This window comes from Erpetoichthys calabaricus, chromosome 14 (genome assembly GCF_900747795.2).
Source record: "Erpetoichthys calabaricus chromosome 14, fErpCal1.3, whole genome shotgun sequence".
Lineage (NCBI taxonomy): Eukaryota > Metazoa > Chordata > Cladistia > Polypteriformes > Polypteridae > Erpetoichthys > Erpetoichthys calabaricus.
In genome coordinates this window covers 87,570,679-87,588,927 of record NC_041407.2, presented here as the reverse complement: position 1 = coordinate 87,588,927, position 18,249 = coordinate 87,570,679, and the positions used below count along the sequence as shown (strand labels likewise).

At 40.5% G+C, this 18,249-nt stretch overlaps 1 protein-coding gene across 2 annotated transcripts in view; it reads right to left on the bottom strand.

Moving 5' to 3' along the window:
• LOC114665075 (procathepsin L-like) overlaps nucleotides 1–18,249 on the bottom strand; it is a 78,676-nt gene that overhangs the window by 19,906 nt on the left and 40,521 nt on the right. The window contains exon 1 of one of the 2 annotated variants that reach the window (XM_028819454.2): nucleotides 12,275–12,381. The exons of the other annotated variant lie outside the window; for it this stretch is intronic. Within the exon in view, the coding sequence (XP_028675287.2) occupies nucleotides 12,275–12,294 (20 nt within the window). The 5' untranslated portion in view covers nucleotides 12,295–12,381. Of the gene's footprint in view, nucleotides 1–12,274; nucleotides 12,382–18,249 lie in introns of those variants that run through there. 2 annotated transcript variants of the gene reach the window in all.

Sequence of the window (18,249 nt, the reverse complement as noted above, 5' to 3'; positions counted from 1 at the left end):
GGGCCATGTTCCGTGCCTCTATTGTTGAGGCAGCTGACCGGAGCTGTGGCCGTAAGGTGGCCGGTGCCTGCCGTGGCGGCAATCCCCGAACCCGTTGGTGGATACCGGCGGTGAAGGATGCCGTCAAGCTGAAGAAGGAGTCCTACAGGACCCTTTTGTCCTGTGGGACCCTGGAGGCAGCTGATAGGTACCAGCAGGCCAAGCGGAATGCGGCTTTGGTGGTTGCTGAGGCAAAAACTCGGGCGTGGGAGGAGTTTGGGGAGGCCATGGAGAACGACTTTCGGACGGCTTCGAGGAGATTCTGGTCCACTGTCCGGCGTCTCAGGAAGGGGAAGCAGTGCAGTGTCAACACTGTATATGGTGGGGATGGTGCGCTGCTGACCTCGACTCGGGACGTTGTGGGTCGGTGGGGGGAGTACTTCGAAGACCTCCTCAATCCCATTAACATGTCTTCCAATGAGGAAGCAGAGCCTGGGGACTCAGAGGTGGGCTCCCCCATCTCTGGGACTGAGGTCACCGAGGTGGTCAAAAAACTCCTTGGTGGCAGGGCCCCGGGGGTGGATGAGATACACCCGGAGTTCCTCAAGGCTCTGGATGTTGTAGGACTGTCTTGGTTGACACGTCTCTGCAACATCGCATGGACATCAGGGACAGTGCCTCTGGATTGGCAGACCGGGGTGGTGGTCCCCCTCTTTAAGAAGGGGGATCGGAGGGTGTGTTCCAACTACAGAGGGATCACACTCCTCAGCCTCCCTAGAAAAGTCTATTCAGGGGTCCTGGAGAGGAGGGTCCATCGGATAGTCGAGCCTCGGATTCAGGAGGAACAGTGTGGTTTTCGTCCTGGTCGCGGAACAGTGGACCAGCTCTACACCCTTAGCAGGGTCCTGGAGGGTGCATGGGAGTTTGCCCAACCAGTCTACATGTGTTTTGTGGACTTGGAAAAGGCATTCGACCGTGTCCCTCGGGGAATCCTGTGGGGGGTACTCCGAGAGTATGGGGTACCGGCCCCCCTGATAAGGGCTGTTCGGTCCCTGTATGATCGGTGCCAGAGCTTGGTCCGCATTGCTGGCAGTAAGTCGAACCCATTTCCAGTGAGAGTTGGACTCCGCCAGGGCTGCCCTTTGTCACTGATTCTGTTCATAACTTTTATGGACAGAATTTCTAGGCGCAGCCAGGGCGTTGAGGGGGTCCGGTTTGGTGGGCTCACGATTGGGTCACTGGTTTTTGCAGATGATGTTGTCCTGTTTGCTTCATCAGGCCGTGATCTTCAGCTCTCTCTGGATCGGTTCGCAGCCGAGTGTGAAGCGGCTGGGATGAAAATCAGCACCTCCAAATCCGAGACCATGGTCCTCAGCCGGAAAAGGGTGGAGTGCCCTCTCAGGGTTGGGAGCGAGATCCTGCCCCAAGTGGAGGAGTTCAAGTATCTCGGGGTCTTGTTCACGAGTGAGGGAAGAATGGAGTGTGAGATCGACAGGCGGATCGGTGCGGCATCCGCAGTAATGCGGGTGCTGCATCGGACAGTTGTGGTGAAAAAGAAGCTGAGCCGCAAGGCGAAGCTCTCAATTTACCAGTCGATCTATGTTCCTACCCTCACCTATGGTCATGAGCTATGGGTAGTGACCGAAAGAACGAGATCGCGAATACAAGCGGCTGAAATGAGTTTCCTCCACAGGGTGTCTGGGCTTTCCCTTAAAGATAGGGTGAGAAGCTCAGTCATCTGGGAGGGGCTCAGAGTAGAGCCACTGCTCCTCCGCATTGAGAGGAGTCAGATGAGGTGGCTCGGGCATCTGATCAGGATGCCTCCTGGACGCCTCCCTGGTGAGGTGTTCCGGGCACGTCTAACCAGGAGGAGGCCCCGGGGAAGACCCAGGACACACTGGAGGGACCATGTCTCTCGACTGGCCTGGGAACGCCTTGGGATTCTCCCGGAAGAGCTAGAAGAAGTGGCTGGGGAGAGGGAAGTCTGGGCATCTCTGCTCAAGCTGCTGCCCCCGTGACCCGACCTCGGATAAGCGGGAGACAATGGATGGATGGATGGATGGGCTTTCACACTGAAAAGGAAAGCATGTTAAGGATGCAAGGGTTTGGTTGTATAGCTTTCATCAGGTGGGGAACTGAAAAGGAAAAGCAGATCACATATGTGGGAATAAGAAAGGTGAAAAGGTAGATAGATAGTGCGAGTGGGTGAGAAAAATCTGCCAGAAAAGGTAATCGGAGAGATTAAAAAGTTAGTTGGTCATTAAGACCAGGAGAAAAATCTGAACCCCAGGATGAGAATGAGCTATAGCTTCCTCTTATTTTCTTTGAAAAGTGTCTTTGAAACCCTGTGAAAGAACACAAACAAAGAGACCCGTGTGGAAAGTCTTGGAATTTAACGTCTCAAATGTTCTTCCTGAGACAGTCTCCATGTTTCATGTACTGTATGTAGATAACTGGACACTTCCTACAAGAAATACAATAAATGAGATTATTAGACTGACAAGAGGCCCATTGTTTAATAATGAGTTCACCAGGGGGACCACACACAAGGGTATTGTTGGTGACATATTTACAAGTGACACAGTGGCTTCTTTTACAGCTCAAACTGTCTAGTAAGGAATTTGTCTGTGAAGTGAGCTGTGGATCAGAAGTTTGTGAAACAGAACTTTAAACTTTAGGGTGTGCTTCTTAATGTCCAATGTTAATGTTAATTATCTCTAGTACCCCTTGATATATACTTTTCAAAAATAAATCAAGGGAACATTTAATCCTCACAGTCTAACAACAAGTCAGTTAAGCTGGTATCTCCTTTATGCTCTGGAGACCTTCTTGTGATGGCACATATGGATGTGCCATCTATGAGGAGCTGGACTAACTGTGCAACCTGATTCAGCTGAAGGTACCGTCTCATGCTGCAGTCGTGACAAGGACACTAGAAAAAAAAAACAGTCAGGAAGGATAAGGAGAGAACAACTATCAGTGGCCACCACCTGAAAACCATTCACTTTTTGGGGTTGTCTCGCTGTTGTCACTTTCCTTTGTATCAGAGAATGTGAACTTGATTCACAGTCGCTTATCCAGATTGATATTCCTGAAGCTTCATTGACTTGGTGTTAGATTGGGATGATTAAGTGTTCCCTTAATTTTTTGAACAGTGTGCTTAGTTAGAAGAAAATAACACACACACAACTGGCTTGTAATTTCCAACAAATTTGTTAATAGAAAAAATAAAAATGTATATTATGCAAATAGTATATAATATCAGTTACCCACTGACTTAACAGAGTTGGGTTAGGATTCTTCCAGTTGAGCAAGATAAGTCTACGAGCTAATAGTGAAATAAAGGCAATTAGAGTTTATTTGTCTTTCTCCACTTTAAGCCCCTATGTGAGCCCACCAAACACATCAGTTAATGGATTAGGAGAGATTGTGACACCAAGGCTATCTGATAGGCATTTAATGATTTCTGTCCAGAATTATGTTAATTTGGTGCACATTCAGAACATGTGGCCTAGTGAAGTTGGAGCTTGGTTGCAATGTTTGCAGGTTGGATCTTGCCCTGGAAACATTTTGGACAATTTTAAATGAGATAGATGTGCTCGATAAAAAATTTTAAGTTGAATAACTGAATGCTTTTTGCATATGGAGCTTGAGTGAATTCTGTGCATGGCTGCTTTCCACTCTTTTTCTGAAATGTTGAGTAAGACATAATTTCCCCACTGTACTCTGGGATCTTTAAAAGAAGGGGATTTTCAAATTATTTTATATATTACAGAAATGCTGTCTGAGTCTTCAAGACTGATCAATATCTCTCCTGGAATATAAATAGGTGGTAGGTGAGGAAAATTGGGCAGATTTTGTTTAGTAAAGTTTCTAATTTGGAGATAGTGGAAAAATTGTGTTGATGGGAAACTTCAAGTCCTTCTCTGAAAATTCCTTTTATCTCTGATGCACTTCAAAAGTGAACAGCCAGTGACTCAATAGCAATTGCAAAAAGCATTGGTGACAAGGGGCATCTTTGTCTAGTACTGCATTCTAGTTTTCGGTAGTTTGAGATAGTGTTGTTAATACAATCTGAAGCTTCTGAACTGGTATACAGTTGTTTGATCCATGCACATATGTTAGTGCCAAATCCAAATTTATGCAAAGTGGTGAATAGGTAATCCCATTCATCCATACCAAATACTTTAAGATCTCTGGAGTGATGGATTTTATGGGTGAATATATTACATTAAATAGGCGTCGAAGATTTGAAGCCAAATGTCTACCTTTAGTAAATCCAGTTTGGTCTTGTGATATTACTGAAAAGAGCACTTTACTAATTCTTCTAGCTAGGACTTTGTAGAATATCTTAACATCATTATTTAGAGGTGAGATTGGTCTGTATGATGCACATTATAATATGTCCTTATTTTTCTTTGGAAAAACAGTAATTTTTGCATGCCCCCCTGGTATTGTCTCTGGCTTCTGTAAATGTTGCTAATAAAAGGGGAACTAACTTGATTGAACATGTTTTATAAAATTCAGTAGGGTAGCCATCAGGACCTGGAGCCTCATGTTTAAACGGTGTGTATGCACTAAAATGTTGCGTATGCATGTTTCCATGCTCACATCGCGATGTATAAAAACTAAACTTAACATAAAGCCACGCACATTTTCACACTAGCTCAGTCCCTGGTGTATGCAAGTTCTCCGCTTGGTTTTGCAAACTGGCGGCACCCAGTGTCAAAGCAGTGCTTTTGTTCAAGTGTGGTTTCCCTTTCTTTTTTAGATCCACATCCCTGACACAGCTTTATTAAATATACTGACATAAACTGCATATTGTTTATTTGTTTAAGGCATCTGATTGTAATTAACCTGTAACAATATAATGGTCCACAGAATGGCCAAACTATTCCAAATACCATAGCTGCTTTAGCATTGTTACTCTTAAGTATTTATTCCACTGTATCTGAGTGTGGAATCACAGCTCTACAGCAGCTGATCAGAAAGAGAATTATCGGTATACAGCATCAAGCACGCACTGCCTCAGCCATGAGCTATTTGAACTGCTCTCATACAACAAACACTTCAGAGCCTTCCCTGTAGGGACATCGCGGTTCAGAAACAGTTTCATCCCAAGAGCTCTAAATGCACTCAATCAGTCCATTAAGTGCTCCTAGTAGAACTGTTTGTACTTATAAGTACAATCACCTCACTGTAAACTTTCAATACAGTTATAATATTGTACAACCTGAGCCTCTTTATAAAGCGCATATTTAGATATGATGACAATACAATTTTTAAGATGAAATGCAGCAAAATATGTTTATTACATTGTACAGATAAAATGTTAGCATCATTTAAATAATCTATATTGTTAATAATTAAACATGTGAGGACACAGTGTTGCAGCACTACTGACGATCTGGTGTCCCGTTCAGGGATTGTTCCTGCCTCGCGGTGTATTCTTGCTGGCACTGGCGCAACACTGGATAGATAGATGGATGGAAAGATATTTCAATGTTCCTTAAAAGTTTTGAATAATCGGCGCTCTAAGCTTACAGATGGCTTGACATCTATTACAGAGCTGATTGTGTGGTGATTGGGTACTTGGAGAAAGAAAAGGAAGGACAGGAATTGGCGGTTAGTACATTTGAAAGAGACAGTACTGCTGCAATAAATTACTTAATCGAAGGTCACACATGGTGCAGCAAGCATCTTGTGGGAGGCAGGAATAATCTCTGGACGGGGCACCAGCTCATCACTATCACTGCACCACCATGTTCCTAAGTTTAATAACATGATTTAATTCCTATCATTATGAAAATTATATCAAGTATACAAGTTAGTATTTAAATTATTCAGAGAGCTGTATTATCACAAATGTAATGGATTCTGTGTCCTGTTGGAGGAAGAGAAAGCCTGTTTAAGAAGAACGTAATGATTCACACACAGAGCACATTGAAGAACAAATACAAGACAAAGCATTTAATATGCTACTTTAGTTACAATGGTATTTGAGAAACTAGTAAATTAAAGATTTTAAGATGAAGTTTATGATGATTTACTTTAATGACAAAATAAACTACATGATAAAAGTGGAAATTTCGAGATTAAAGTTCTGTGCTTTTTTTCCCACTGTGTGCCTATTTTTTTTTCTCTGTACCCTAATAAGCTTCCATATGACACTCAGACAGGGGGCTACGACTCGCCTTTTCACGGCAACTTTGATAACCGACCACTTCTTATTTATTTCGGGCACTGCACAACTTTGTAAACTTGAACTTTCTTGTTTCTCCACCACTCTGTTACTCGATCAACTTCCTTTTGTTGTTTATATCACTGCTTAAACCAACAAACAGTACGTTTTTTCCTTACCTCTACTTGATATTCGCTGAAATTCGTCTTTTTCCCTGTGTTTTTTCCATTGTCTTTTCACAGAAAGCAAAACATAAGGGGCTATTTATATTGATTTGCATTTTCAAAGAGGCGTAATTCTGGGAGGAGTTAGGGAGTGGCGGCAGGCGCGTGCAAGTGCGTTATTTTTCACACTGACCGGAATTTATGTAGCGGAAGAACGTGGAAGTTGGCGTACGCACATATTTATGCATCTGGATTTTTTTGTGTGTACGCACATTTCTGCTTTTGTCCGTACGCCATGTTTTTGGGTAAATTCTACACACAGCGTTATGCATGAGGCCCCTGGTGCTTTCCCACTCCGAAGTGTGTTTATAGTGTCTGGTAATTCTGATAGTGTCAGAGGTTTATCAAATTCCTCTGCACTAAGAGTATCTAGCTGTGGTATCTGTAATACTGTATATCAAAAAATACATTAGATTGTGTCTTGTATTCTTCTGAATACAATATAAGGACTTGTAGTAGTCTCTAATTGTGTTCATTATAATATTATGGACAATGATTCTAACTTCGTCTGTGTTGGTGATTACTGATATTGCGTTGTGAACTGCCTGCTTGTGGATTTGTTGAGCTAAGATCTCATTAGCCTTCTCTCTGTGTTCATAGTAATGATGTCATGATTTAAAATTTGAGTTGTTCTGTTTCTTTTCTTGTCAAAAGGTTGAGTTCTGATTGCAAAGTCTGCCCTTTCCTAAAAAGTGCCTCATCTTGAGACCTGGCATGTTCTTGATCTATTCTGGTAATTTCATTGATTAACTCTGAGGCCTTCTTAGTTCCAATTTATTTTTGTTGGAGAGATATGAGATAATCTGTCCTCTTAAAAATGCCTTTAGAGTTTTCCAGAGTATTCCTGCAGAAACTTCAGAGGATGCATTTGTCTCTGAAAAAAATTAGTTTGCTTGGATATAAGCTCTGTTCTGTTTAAATCCTACTTACATATCTCAGTTGGCATTTCCGCACTTCTTTTTCTTTCAATGCGTGCCTCTCTCTCACTCTCTCTGCATGTGTATTCGCGCCTTTGCAAGGCTATACTATGAGTACAGGGTCGTCTTACCAGCATCATAGACCCCTAGCAAAGTAGTGTCCTGGGGCCCCTGTTTTGATAGCAAAGAAGAAATATGCATAGGCTTCAGAATTATTGTGGGCCCCTATTCTCCTAGACCCCCGGGCTAGTGCCCATTGTGCCCATACGTTAAGACAGCCCTTACTATGAGGGGCAAACAGGCCATAAATCATATACAGTACTCTATTTTTGTGCATAACCTATTGGTTTACATGTGAACGCTATGGTTTATGAATATAATATTCAAAATGGGACAGGGCGACCACACTGATACACCAAACACACACTAGGTCCAATTTAGCTTTGCTGCTTCACCTAACCTGTATGTTTTTGGACTCTGCAAAGAAACCAGAGTACCTGGAGGAAATCCACATAAACATGGAGAGAACATACAAACTGAATGCAGGAAGGACAAGTGATAACAACCTTGATCTCCTTACTGTAAGGCAGCTGTGCTACCGCTGTACTTTCATAGTATTGATAACTGCTGTGAGAAGTAATAACTCCACAAAATCTTTATCAAGAGTTGGGGAATTGCCCTGTATAATATTATTGCTTTTTGAGGTCAAGATGATAAATTTATATCAGACATTCGACAACACAGTATGGAAAATGGCAGGCTTTTATACAGATTACAAAATGGGTGTCAGAAATGAGTAAACGGAAGTGACATCATCCTCTGGAGGCAGAAGTGACATCATCGGGAAGGGACCCGAAGTGACGTCATAATCTGGGTGCAGAAGTGAAATCGTCAGGAAGGGAACGGAAGTGACGTCATCGGGAGCGGACTGAAGGTGATGTCATCTCGAGGAGCCAGAAGTGTTGTAATTGATGAGGAAGTGGATAGTGAACCGTCGTCTGAATTATTGTCTGCGGATGTTATTATTGATTCATTTGTCTTCTTTAGTTCTGAATGGTCAGAAAGAGAGGCATTACTACCATATAACAATCCCCCGTCTCTTACATTTTCGCTCACCTTCGGGCTTGTTGACTGTCTCCAAAGCGCGTGTGTGTGATACTGCATAAACCAATTCAAGGTCATGGTGGCTGTTGGAAATAACCCTGGATGTAGCAGTACATCATTAAAAGTTATGCCTTAAAAAACTGAACTTGTTTCATTTGTGCATAAAACTTCCATGTCAATTAAGTAAGCAGTTCCAAAAAAAACTGAATAATGAAATTCAAACATGACTTGCTGAAGTTAGTTTAATACTAGACCAGTAGTTCTCAAACTAAGTCCCGGGGACCTCATTAGAACATTAGAACAGTCTGGACAAGAGCAGGCAATTCAACCTATCCATTTAATTCTCCTAAAATAACATCAAGTCGAGCGATGAAGGTCCTACTGTCTACAATAATACTTGCTCACTAGTGTGGATCAGTGAATTTCGCCATAGCGTTATTCACAGCAAATTTGCTGTGTTCCCGTTCACCCTTGTTCCTTGAATTATTTACTGATAATTCAGCCAGTTTAAAAGATTTTTTTAATACCAGTGCCCCATAATGCTTTGCGAGGCCAGTGCAACATCCTCCAAAGCTGTAACAGCCAACATTTATGGGACCGCCCCCCCCGTATAATGCTGATCATTTGCATTAAAGACTCTGTGCAATGAGTTATCTGTGGTTGTAGAAAATTTGCAGGTTGATGTTTGAGTTCCACATCAATATAAGAGAAGGAGGCGCATGCCCTATGAATACATTATAATTAGCCATGTGCCTCAGCAAGAGTGAAAACAGACCTTGAAGGAGCCTGACACCCACCCCCCCAAACACAGGAGACTCCATGAAATAACAATAATAACGAAATATTTATTACTATTTATGTTTCTGTCTTTTTGATAGAAGCAAAAGTGCAAAACATCAGCACAGACAGTTTGGAGAGGCTTTAGCACAACTTCAAAAAATAGTATGAGCCAGCAGCTTCAATCATGACATGCCACTTTGAATTTTCTGCCTTTAAAAGACCTATGTATTTTTCAGACTGTTGGCTACAATTTCAGCTTTTCTGCTTTGTTTGGATGAAATCTATGATCTGTCTCTGGCTATGTTCTTTTGGAGGCACGGTGGTACAGCTCAGGTCACCTTTTTGGCCACAATAGTCAGCCTGGTATAGCTGGCAGACATTTCCCTAGCCCCCAGAGACACTTTAAAGATGACTACACCATAATCTTCTTCTTCTTCTTTCGAATGCTCCCATTAGGGGTTGCCACAGCGGATCATCTTCTTCCATATCTTTCTGTCCTCTGCATCTTGCTCTGTTACACCCATCACCTGCATGTCCTTTCTCACCACATCCATAAACCTTTGCTTAGGCCTTCCTCTTTTCCTCTTCCCTGGCAGCTCTATCCTTAGTGTCCTTCTCCCAATATACCCAGCATCTCTCCTCTGCACATGTCCAAACCGACGCAATCTCGCCTCTCTGACTTTGTCTCCCAACCATCCAACTTGAGCTGACCCTCTAATGTACTCATTTCTAATCTTGTCCATCCTTGTCATACCCAATGCAAATCTTAGCATCTTTAACTCTGCCATCTCCAGCTCTGTCTCCTGCTTTCTTGTCAGTGCCACCATCTCCAACCCATATAACATAGCTGGTCACACTACCGTCCTGTAGACCTTCCCTTTCACTCTTGCTGATACCCGTCTGTCACAAATCATTCCTGACACTCTTCTCCACCCATTCCACCCTGCCTGTACTCTCTTTTTCAAAATCCCCATTACTCTGTACTGTTGATCCCAAGTATTTAAACTCATCCACCTTCGCCAGCTCTACTCCCTGCATCTTCACCATTCCACTGACCTCCCTCTCATTTACACACATGTATTCTGTCTTGTTCCTACTGACCTTCATTCCAATCCTCTCTAGAGCATATCTCTACCTCTCCGGGGTCTCCTCAACCTGCTTCTTACTATCGCTACAGATCACAATGTCATCAGCAAACAACAAAGTCCACAGAGACTCCTATCTAATCTCATCTGTCAGTCTGTCCATCACCATTGCAAATAAGAAAGGGCTCAGTGCTGATCCCTGATGTAACCTCATTTCCAACTTGAATGCAGACCTCACCACTGTCACACTTCCTTCGTACATATGCTGTACAACTCTTACATACTTCTCTGCCACTCCCGACTTCCTCATACAATACCACAGCTCCTCTCAGTCACGCTGTCATATGCTTTCTTCAGGTCCACAAAGACGCAATGCAACTCCTTCTGGCCTTTTCTAAACTTTTCTATCAACATCCTCAGAGCAAACATTGCATCTGTGGTGCTCTTTCTTGGCATGAAACTATACTGCTGCTCACTAATCATCACCTCACTTCTTAACGTAGCTTCCACTACTCTTTCCCATAACTTCATGCTGTGGCTCATCAGTTTTATCCCCCTGTAGTTACTATAGTCTTGCACATTCCCTTATTCTTAAATATCGGAACCAGGAAATCCAGAGTAGCTCTAGAAAAACTGATATGGCCACAGGAAGTATTCACAGAAAACACTGCAAGACAAAATTCTAACTGAAAATGGTTTTATGCTGAATCCTCATAAGACACCTCAGAGAGTTAAATGTCTCATTTTTGACAGATTTCGTACTATTTTTAATATCATTTCACGTTTTTATTGTTTTGATGGTGATGCCACTTCATTAGCTTTTTTAGAATGGTCGTGTTTCACAGACGCTACCATTTTGTGGAGATTTTGATGACCATCTTGCTTATTGTTACCATGCCCGGTACCAGTCATGTGACACTAACATTGTTACAATCTGTTTGTTTTATATATTTTATGCAGCGCATCTTGTAGCAATTGATTCACTCTGTATGTCAATTTTGGGGTTTTAGGACCAGAGGATTATGAATTTGCTTTTATGTTTAAAGTAAACTGACTAAGCTGAATATTTTTAGCACCATCTTAATATTCTGTGTGTGCCGCTATTTTGTGATCATGTCATCAGGATGCAGGTTCTGACTGCCAGTCATAATGTCAGATGTCAATTACGTGAACGAGTTGCAGATAAAAGGTTGCCTCCGTCAGCTATTCCATATCACGATTTTTGCAGATCAAACCTTTCCTTTTCAATTTACTAAAAGCCTTTAATTTATTGACCTACCAATAATGAAAGTCTTGCTGTGGTTCCTGACTTCTGAATTTCAGTTTCCCTTTTTGGTTGTGACTCACTAGTTTGACCTCGACTTGTTTCTTTGACTGACGAATATCTCCTGGTTCTTTTCACTTTTCCTTACTGTCTCTTGTGAGTTAGTTTGAAGATCATGTAACACTTCTTGTCATCATACCCCACCTATATAAGATGGTGGGCTTCAGCAATTTTTTATCCTAAATTCAGATCGATTTCCCAAAGAGAAAACAAAACATGAAACATTATGAAAAATTAATCTTGCATGAGACAAAGAAAATAAGCTGTGTCGGTGCTTTTTCACAATGCTTTGTTTCAACTTGGTTTTTGTTTAGTAATTTGCCTTTGATGATTGGTTTGGTTAACTTTTTCAAACTCAGCTGTTTTTTGACAATCCTCTGTGTGTTATTCATTTCCTTCATTTTACTTCTTGTGTTTTTAAAAGATCTTAAGAACAAGTGATGTTCTGAGTTTTCACAACAGCTGGATCCACAAAGCAAAACTACCTAATATGTTACCTTAATTTCCCTTTTGCAAAAATGACAGAGAAAAAAATATGAGACGGGGTAATATACCAAAACAATAAGGAGCAGCATGAATGGAAAACGGTCCCAAATAAAGAAGGAAGAAAATAGTATCACCGCCAGTGTGCTGTGGACACCGGAAGAAATTCATTTTTAGAAACGACCAACAACACTCACCTTAGGTTGTCTGCAAACATGGCTGGAGTCCCCTCTCTCGGCTCATTAAAGGGACTGGTAAATGCTCGCTTTATATAGGGAACTCAATGACACATTCGGCTGTGAAGAAAACAAAATGAAAATAAAAAAAGAGGAAATGACTCGTTTCTGCCCACTTTCTTCCCAGTAAATATCTCTGAGTTACAGTATGTTGTGAAATTTCAAAATTATTTTTAATTCTTTGAAAATACACATCCCATTTTTAAATAGGACAACTTCCTCCTCATGTCTGTAGACTTGCATTTAGGAATAGTGTGATTTGGTACTGTTTATGTTAGAAGTGGTGACTGCACAGAACTGGATGAGAACTGCTGAATTGTTTAACCATTCACTTACCATCAACAAACTATTTGCGAGAAAGTCACCCCACAGTCATTACTGATGTACAGAATACGTTTGGCACCCTGTCACTATCTGCCCATCTGTTTTTTTAGGAAAACTAAATTAATTTAGAGGGTTGTGGGGATTTGGCATCTGTTGTGGGCAGCAAAATCTGCCACGTTGAAACCAGTCTTGGGATGAATGTAAGCCTGTTGTAGGACATATTCATAAGTGTAACTGGACTACCTCGTACCATCCATCTGAAATTTGCTGTTCAGAGCTCTCTTACTGAATCTCACAAATCTTGTTTCAGGTTATCTCAGATTTTTAGCTGTATTTACCCCATGCTTAAACTTAACCTCCACCTAAGACTGTCCTTTGGGCTTCAGTTTTGTAATATTTCTAACAACCTTATCTTCTTCTTTAGTTTTATTAGCTTCTATTTTGTTATTGACCTATCATGATTTTATTTCCATACCTTTCTACCATCAAGACCATTGTCATCTAGAATAGGCCATCAAACTTTCTCAATTCCATCATGCAGTGTTACATGTTCAATAGGGGGAGCTTTGCAGAGCACAACAACTGCAGGAGTACTCAGCACCCACTTGATCTATCTCAGCATAATAGAATGATGGACAAAACTAAAAGTGTGCAGCTACGGCCCTGTTTATCAAGATGGGCTGGTCTAAGAGTTTGAGTAAAACCTGTCATAGAAAAATACCACAGACATGAAGTCTGCGTTCAAGTGCCAGAGGAAGTCTTACAGAAAATCCACTATAACCATAGAATCTCCATTAAGAGCAGCAGATATGATGCTGAGTCTAGTATGTCATGGAGTGGAAGAACCATAGACTTGTTATTGATCTAGCTTAAACCTGGCATATCCAGTTTGAATAACCACTTTATCCACACCAACCTGATGAAAATCCTGTTTGTCATGAAGGTCAGTAAAAAAACAAATAGAGCGGTGCATCATTGGATTTTCATGGGTTGCTAATGCATTAGTAAAAAACAAATAAAAAAAAGACTTTATTTTTGATTTTCTACAAATACAGCAGTAGACTACATCAAGCAGAAACTTCATTAACATATGATGTGTTATCTCAAGTTAGCAGTGTTTCTCAAGAAGCCCAGGTCACACAGCACTGAATATACTGTTCAGAACAATGGAAATATTATAAAAGAAAAAAAAAAGTCAATATATCCATAAAGACATAAGAATGACTCTTCTGCTGCTTAGCCTACCATTGAAAGCAGCTAACAAGACTACTAAAATAACACCATTAATGCACTGTCCATTACTATTTGGTAATCAAAACACTTCACTGTAGATAAAGTAAAAGGGCACCAAGGATGATTTGTAATACTGCTAGAGCAAATCATAAAGGCAGATGTTAAACCACTAACTTCACCATTAGGAGAGTTGAAATAATGTGTCATAAAACTGAATCTCTGCAAAAGTTATGTAATGAAAATCATGGCACTCACAAAAGCACAGCCAGCTGTGACAAATATGTTCAGTAGTGTTAAAAACATTTAACATAAAGTAAACTTCCTTAGTTATAATTTTTCATTACATATGAAGTATACATCTATATCTATCTCGGGATTAATAAAGTATCTATCTATCTATCTATCTATCTATCTATCTATCTATCTATCTATCTATCTATCTATCTATCTATCTATCTACAGTATATATATATATATATACAGTGGAACCTCGGTTCACGAACGTCTCAGTACACGTACAAATCAGTTTACGACTAAAAAGTTCACCAAACTTTTGCCTCGGTTCATGACTACACACTCGGTATACGAACAAGCCAGTTTCCCTTTTGGTTTGTGCGCGCTGATGATTTCCGCACGTGTTGCATTGTTCTCGGTCAGACGTGCGTGCGTGCTTTCGCTGTGAACTCTTTGTGCTCTATTTCATTTCCCTTCCGGTTCGTACGCGCCAATTACTGTATTTAAGCACGTGTTCAGCCTCTCCCTGTTCATTGTTCTCAGTCAGACGTGCGTGCTTTACCTGTGAACTCTTTGTGCTCTACAGTATTTCATGTGCTTTTGCAGTTAACCATGGCTTCTAAGCAAGTGAAGAGTGGTGAGAAGAAAGTTTTGCAGAAAATTAATATCAAAGTAAAGAAAGAAATTATTGAAAACTATGAGCGTGGCGTTTGAGTTACTGATCTTGCCGCTAAGTACAAGAAGTCAAAATCTACGATTTCGACTATTCTAAAGCAGAAAGAATCAATTAAAGCAGCTGATGTTGCAAAAGGAGTTACATCGTTAACCAGGCAGAGGCCTCAAGTGCTGGAATTTAAAGTGAGGAATTTAAAGCCAGTAGAGGATGGTTTGAAAAGTTTCGCAAAAGAAGTGGCATTCATAGTGTGGTAAGGCATGGAGAGGCTGCTAGTTCCGACGCTGAAGCTGCGAAAGAATTTGTGAAAAATTTCACAAAATTAGTGGAGGATGAAGGCTACATCCCGTAACAAGTCTTCAACTGTGACGAGACCGGATTGTTCTCCACTCAGTGTCTCTTCACTTCACACCAGAACTCGACTCATGCAAGGTTAGTTTTCTTGGTGGTTTATGGTTAGTTTTTGTATTATGGATTTTTCAAATGTTCATTTTTCGGTTCGTAGCGTGAATTGTTGCAATGTTACTTTTCTCTTTTTTCAAATGTTCATTTTTTTCCCTGTGCTTAAAACTCATTAAAAAAAAGTGTTTACAGTGAGTGGTTCGTAGCGTGATTTGTTGCAATGTTACTTTTCTTGGTGGTTTATTAAATTACAGATTTTTCAAATGTTCCTTTTTTCCCTGTGCTTAAAGCTCATTTAAGAAAGTTTGTACAGTGATCGGGTTGTAAGGCTATTAGCGTGAACTCCTGCAATTTTACTTTCTTGGTTGCTTGTGGTTGGTTTTTAAATAAAGTTCGGATTTGTTCAAATGTTCTGTTTTTTTTCCCCTGTGCTTAAAACTCATTTAAAAAAAAGTGTTTACAGCAATCGGGTTGTAAGGCTATAGCGTGAACTCTTGCAATTTTAGTTTTCTCTGTTGTTCAAGGTTTTCTCAGTGTTATTCAATGTTTTTACATTTAGTTTACTATTACGATGTGCTTTCTATGGTGTAATTAACTATATTTGTGCTTAAAAATCTTTAAAAAAATATATTTACATACAGTTTGTATGGTCTGGAAAGGATTAATTATATTTACATACAATCCTATGGGGGAAATTGCTTCGGTTCACGACAAAATCGGTTTACGACCAGAGTTTTGGAACGAATTATGGTCATGAACCGAGGTTCCACTGTATATATATATATATATATATATATATATATATATATATATATATATATATATATATATATATATATATATATATACTGTATATATATATATATATATATATATATATAATCCAACATCTGTCTCTATGTATGTTTGCATGTTTTTCATGAGAGAACTACTTAACAGATTTACCTGGTAGATCGGGCTTTTTCCTATTATTTGCTTGATCAATCCAGTTGATTTTGCGACTTCTCTCATTACGCTCAAGTATCATAGTTTGCTTGCAGCAGCAATTTATTCACACAAATCCGAGAGAGCGGCAGTGGGTTGAGGGGAGGGGGAAGTGGGTGGGGCCCTCCTCACTCACGCGCCAACCTCTGTTCGATTTGGTCTGATGCGACAGTGACGAGAGGGTTTTAATCCCTTGCATTCCTCTAATCGTGATGGACATGACCTTTCAATTCAAGAAATTACAGTTCCCAGTGAACCTTTGCTTTGCAATATCAATTAACAAGGCTCAGAGACAGACACTGAAGTTGGCAGGGGTTGTCTTAGCTCACCGTGATTCTTCGATGGTCAGCTTTATGTCGCTTGCTCCCGGGTTAGTTTCCCAATAAACCTATATGTCCTCGCTCATGATAGCAAAATCAAAAATATTGCATATCAAGAGTCCCTTGGATACAAAAGCTATCAATATAAATTCTTCTCAATACAAATAAAATTTTTAAAAAAATTTTTGTTGATTTTTAAATTTGTCCTGTTTCACTACTACGTGGGTGGAGCCGCAGGGGACAGCTAGAATATCCATCCATCCATTATCCAACCCGCTATATCCTAATACAGGGTCACGGGGGTTTGCTGGAGCCAATTCCAGCCAACACAGGGCGCAAGGCAGGAAACAAACCCTGGGCAGTGCGCCAGCCCACCGCAGGGCACACACACACACACACACACCAAGCCCACATTAGGGATAATTTAGGATCGCCAATGCACCTAACCTACATGTTTTTGGATTGTGGGAGGAAACCCATGCAGACAAGGGGAGAACATGCAAACTCCACGCAAGGGAGGACTTGGGAAGCAAACCCAGGTTTCCTAACTGCAAGGCAGCAGCACTACCACCTGCGCCACCGTGCCGTCCCAGCTAGAATAAATATAATTTAAATTATGATATATGAGCATCTCACAAATTGTGATATTACCTTTGAATTATTTGCAAGATTTTTTTTAATAAAAATAATAAAAGTGAAAAATTAAAATGTGGCAAAACAAAACATATATAAGAAGAAACAATTCATAAATGGAGAGAAAAAATGCAAAACCATGTTAACGAAAGGGATGTTGCTTTGGTCAACTTATAGTGACAACTTATGTGCAAAGTCTCACAAAATGACTAAAAGTGGCTCATGTCCATATGTCTTTTTTAATTGTAACATGCAGTGGTTAAGCTGGACATATCTTGATATGGACACCTCTAGCTCTGGAGAAAAAGCATCCCTTTAAGCTCTTTAAAGGCAGCAGTCATGTCATGAAAATCAAAGCAAATAACATTTTAAAGGGAAGATTAACATTGTTTGTTGTTTTTATAATTACCCACTGATATAAATTCCTGCTATTTTCTCCACAACAACCGTGTGGGATGAAAAAGCAACCCATTAGCTGTGCTGCTGCGAAGGCAGTTTCACAGACATTCTAGTAAACTTGATTTTGAATACCTGGCAGACAAGGTGAGATTGAGTTCTACACTCGTCGTGTCCAACTCCTTTAATGGTGAGCTCAGTAGTTAAACATCTGCCCTTGAATGCGAACATATGTGTTGTTCACACATCAGCTGGCGTGTTTTAATTGTGCAACTCAATATTGCAGTGCAGTGCTGTTCAGAGCTGTTTTCATGAAACAGTCAGTTTTCTATAATTAAATTTAAATATGGAAACTTTTATTATTGGAAACCAATGCAGTTAAACAAATATTAAAATAGGTTTTCAAGAATTCATGTTGAGAGTGTAAATATGTCTGGATGGGAGCACCAGCTGTGCCTGTCATTCCCTGTCTATTGACTCTATAGCACCAGCACTCACCCAGATCTGGATAGGTCAAAAACTTACAATTCTCAGCTTTTTTCTCATGATTTTAAACTAAATGGCTTGCAATCTACTTCACTTGCAATTACTCATTTATTTTAGAAGTATGTCTAAAAGGTGCTGATTTTCAGGGTATCATTCATCACATAAATCTCACAACTATCCTGTAAACTAACCATGGTTTAAAATAAGTCCTGTAGGATGGCTTGTGGTATATCTGTTGCTTACTTCCTTTA